General features: G+C 42.5%; 1 protein-coding gene across 1 annotated transcript in view; it reads right to left on the reverse strand.

Moving 5' to 3' along the window:
* Positions 1-167: 167 nt before the first annotated feature.
* Positions 168-1,227, reverse strand: part of LOC101854553 — a gene marked incomplete at its 3' end in the record, with an annotated part of 17,992 nt that continues 16,932 nt past the window's right edge. The window contains 1 exon segment of the mRNA XM_005093065.3: positions 168-322. Coding sequence (XP_005093122.2) covers positions 168-322 — 155 coding nt within the window.

A 1,227-nucleotide genomic window follows, 5' to 3' on the forward strand; every position in this document is an offset into this window, starting at 1 on the left:
TCTCTCTCTCTCTCTCTCTCTCTCTCTCTCTCTCTCTCTCTCTCTCTCTCTCTCTCTCTCTCTCTCTCTTGACTCACAATTCTTCTATCGAAGTAGACTGCGTGTTCCTAAACCAATACCTTAATGGCGTCAATTGTAGCTTAAAGCATTTACAGTACAGCCATTACCTGTGGTTGAGATAACACTTGGCCCTCCTGACTGACCGTAGGTCACTGTGGTGGCTAACAGTCTGCGGCGGCGGCAGAGGAGGGCCACAACAACAGCAACGACAAGAACGATACTGCCTATCACCACACCAGCGATAAAACCAGGATATGTGTAGCTGGAGAGAAAATTATGACGTTGTTATTATTGTTGTTGTTGTTGTTGTTGTTGTTGTTGTTGTTGTTATTGTCGTTATTGTTGTTTATCATCATCATCATTGATCAATACTTTCACTTACATTCTACAACATGGATCATCTGTATCCTCTGTGTAGTCGTTAATCATCATCATCATCATCATCATCATCATCATCATCAATTATCAATTCTTCATCATCATCATCATCATCATCATCATCATCATCATCATCATCATCATCATCATCATCATCATCATCATCATCATCATCATCATTATCATCATCCCCTTCAGCTTCATCATCAGTCACACAATCTCATACACATTCCACAGTTTGTATACATGTGATTTATTACGAGGAATTTTCCTGAACATCATTCTCATAACCATACTGCACGGTCACTACCATCCTTGAAGAAGCTCTTACGTCATTTATTGATAACCTGACGTCGTTATCGCAGTCTTGCTGCCCTCCTCGCCCACCGAACCCTCATCCACCTCAGAGACAATGCAATACATGTACGGGTATATGTACCACGAAACTGCTAGGTCTACATCTAATCAGCTCTGGTGATCGGCCGTTTCTATGTCGTTTTCACAACCCAGGGTGGAAGTTAACTGCAGCAAACGCTATCTATAGGTACGGTGTTGGTCTTTCATTCAACATGTCCAGGGTTCAAACTTGACAGCGACGGAAATTTTTTTTATTTCCGTAAAATGTTCTTCTTTCACCTCCTTTCCTGCTCTCTAACCATGTTTAGTCATTCTGCTTTTGTCTCCACTTTCTGCTGTCTCCCCCTCCCCTTTGCCCCCTCCCCTAGGCTCCTGTCTCTTTCTGCAGCCTTTCTACAGCTACTCCTTGGCTCCTTTTTACTACTGTTCTTA

Source organism: Aplysia californica, unplaced genomic scaffold (assembly GCF_000002075.1).
Source record: "Aplysia californica isolate F4 #8 unplaced genomic scaffold, AplCal3.0 scaffold00057, whole genome shotgun sequence".
Taxonomy (NCBI): domain Eukaryota; kingdom Metazoa; phylum Mollusca; class Gastropoda; order Aplysiida; family Aplysiidae; genus Aplysia; species Aplysia californica.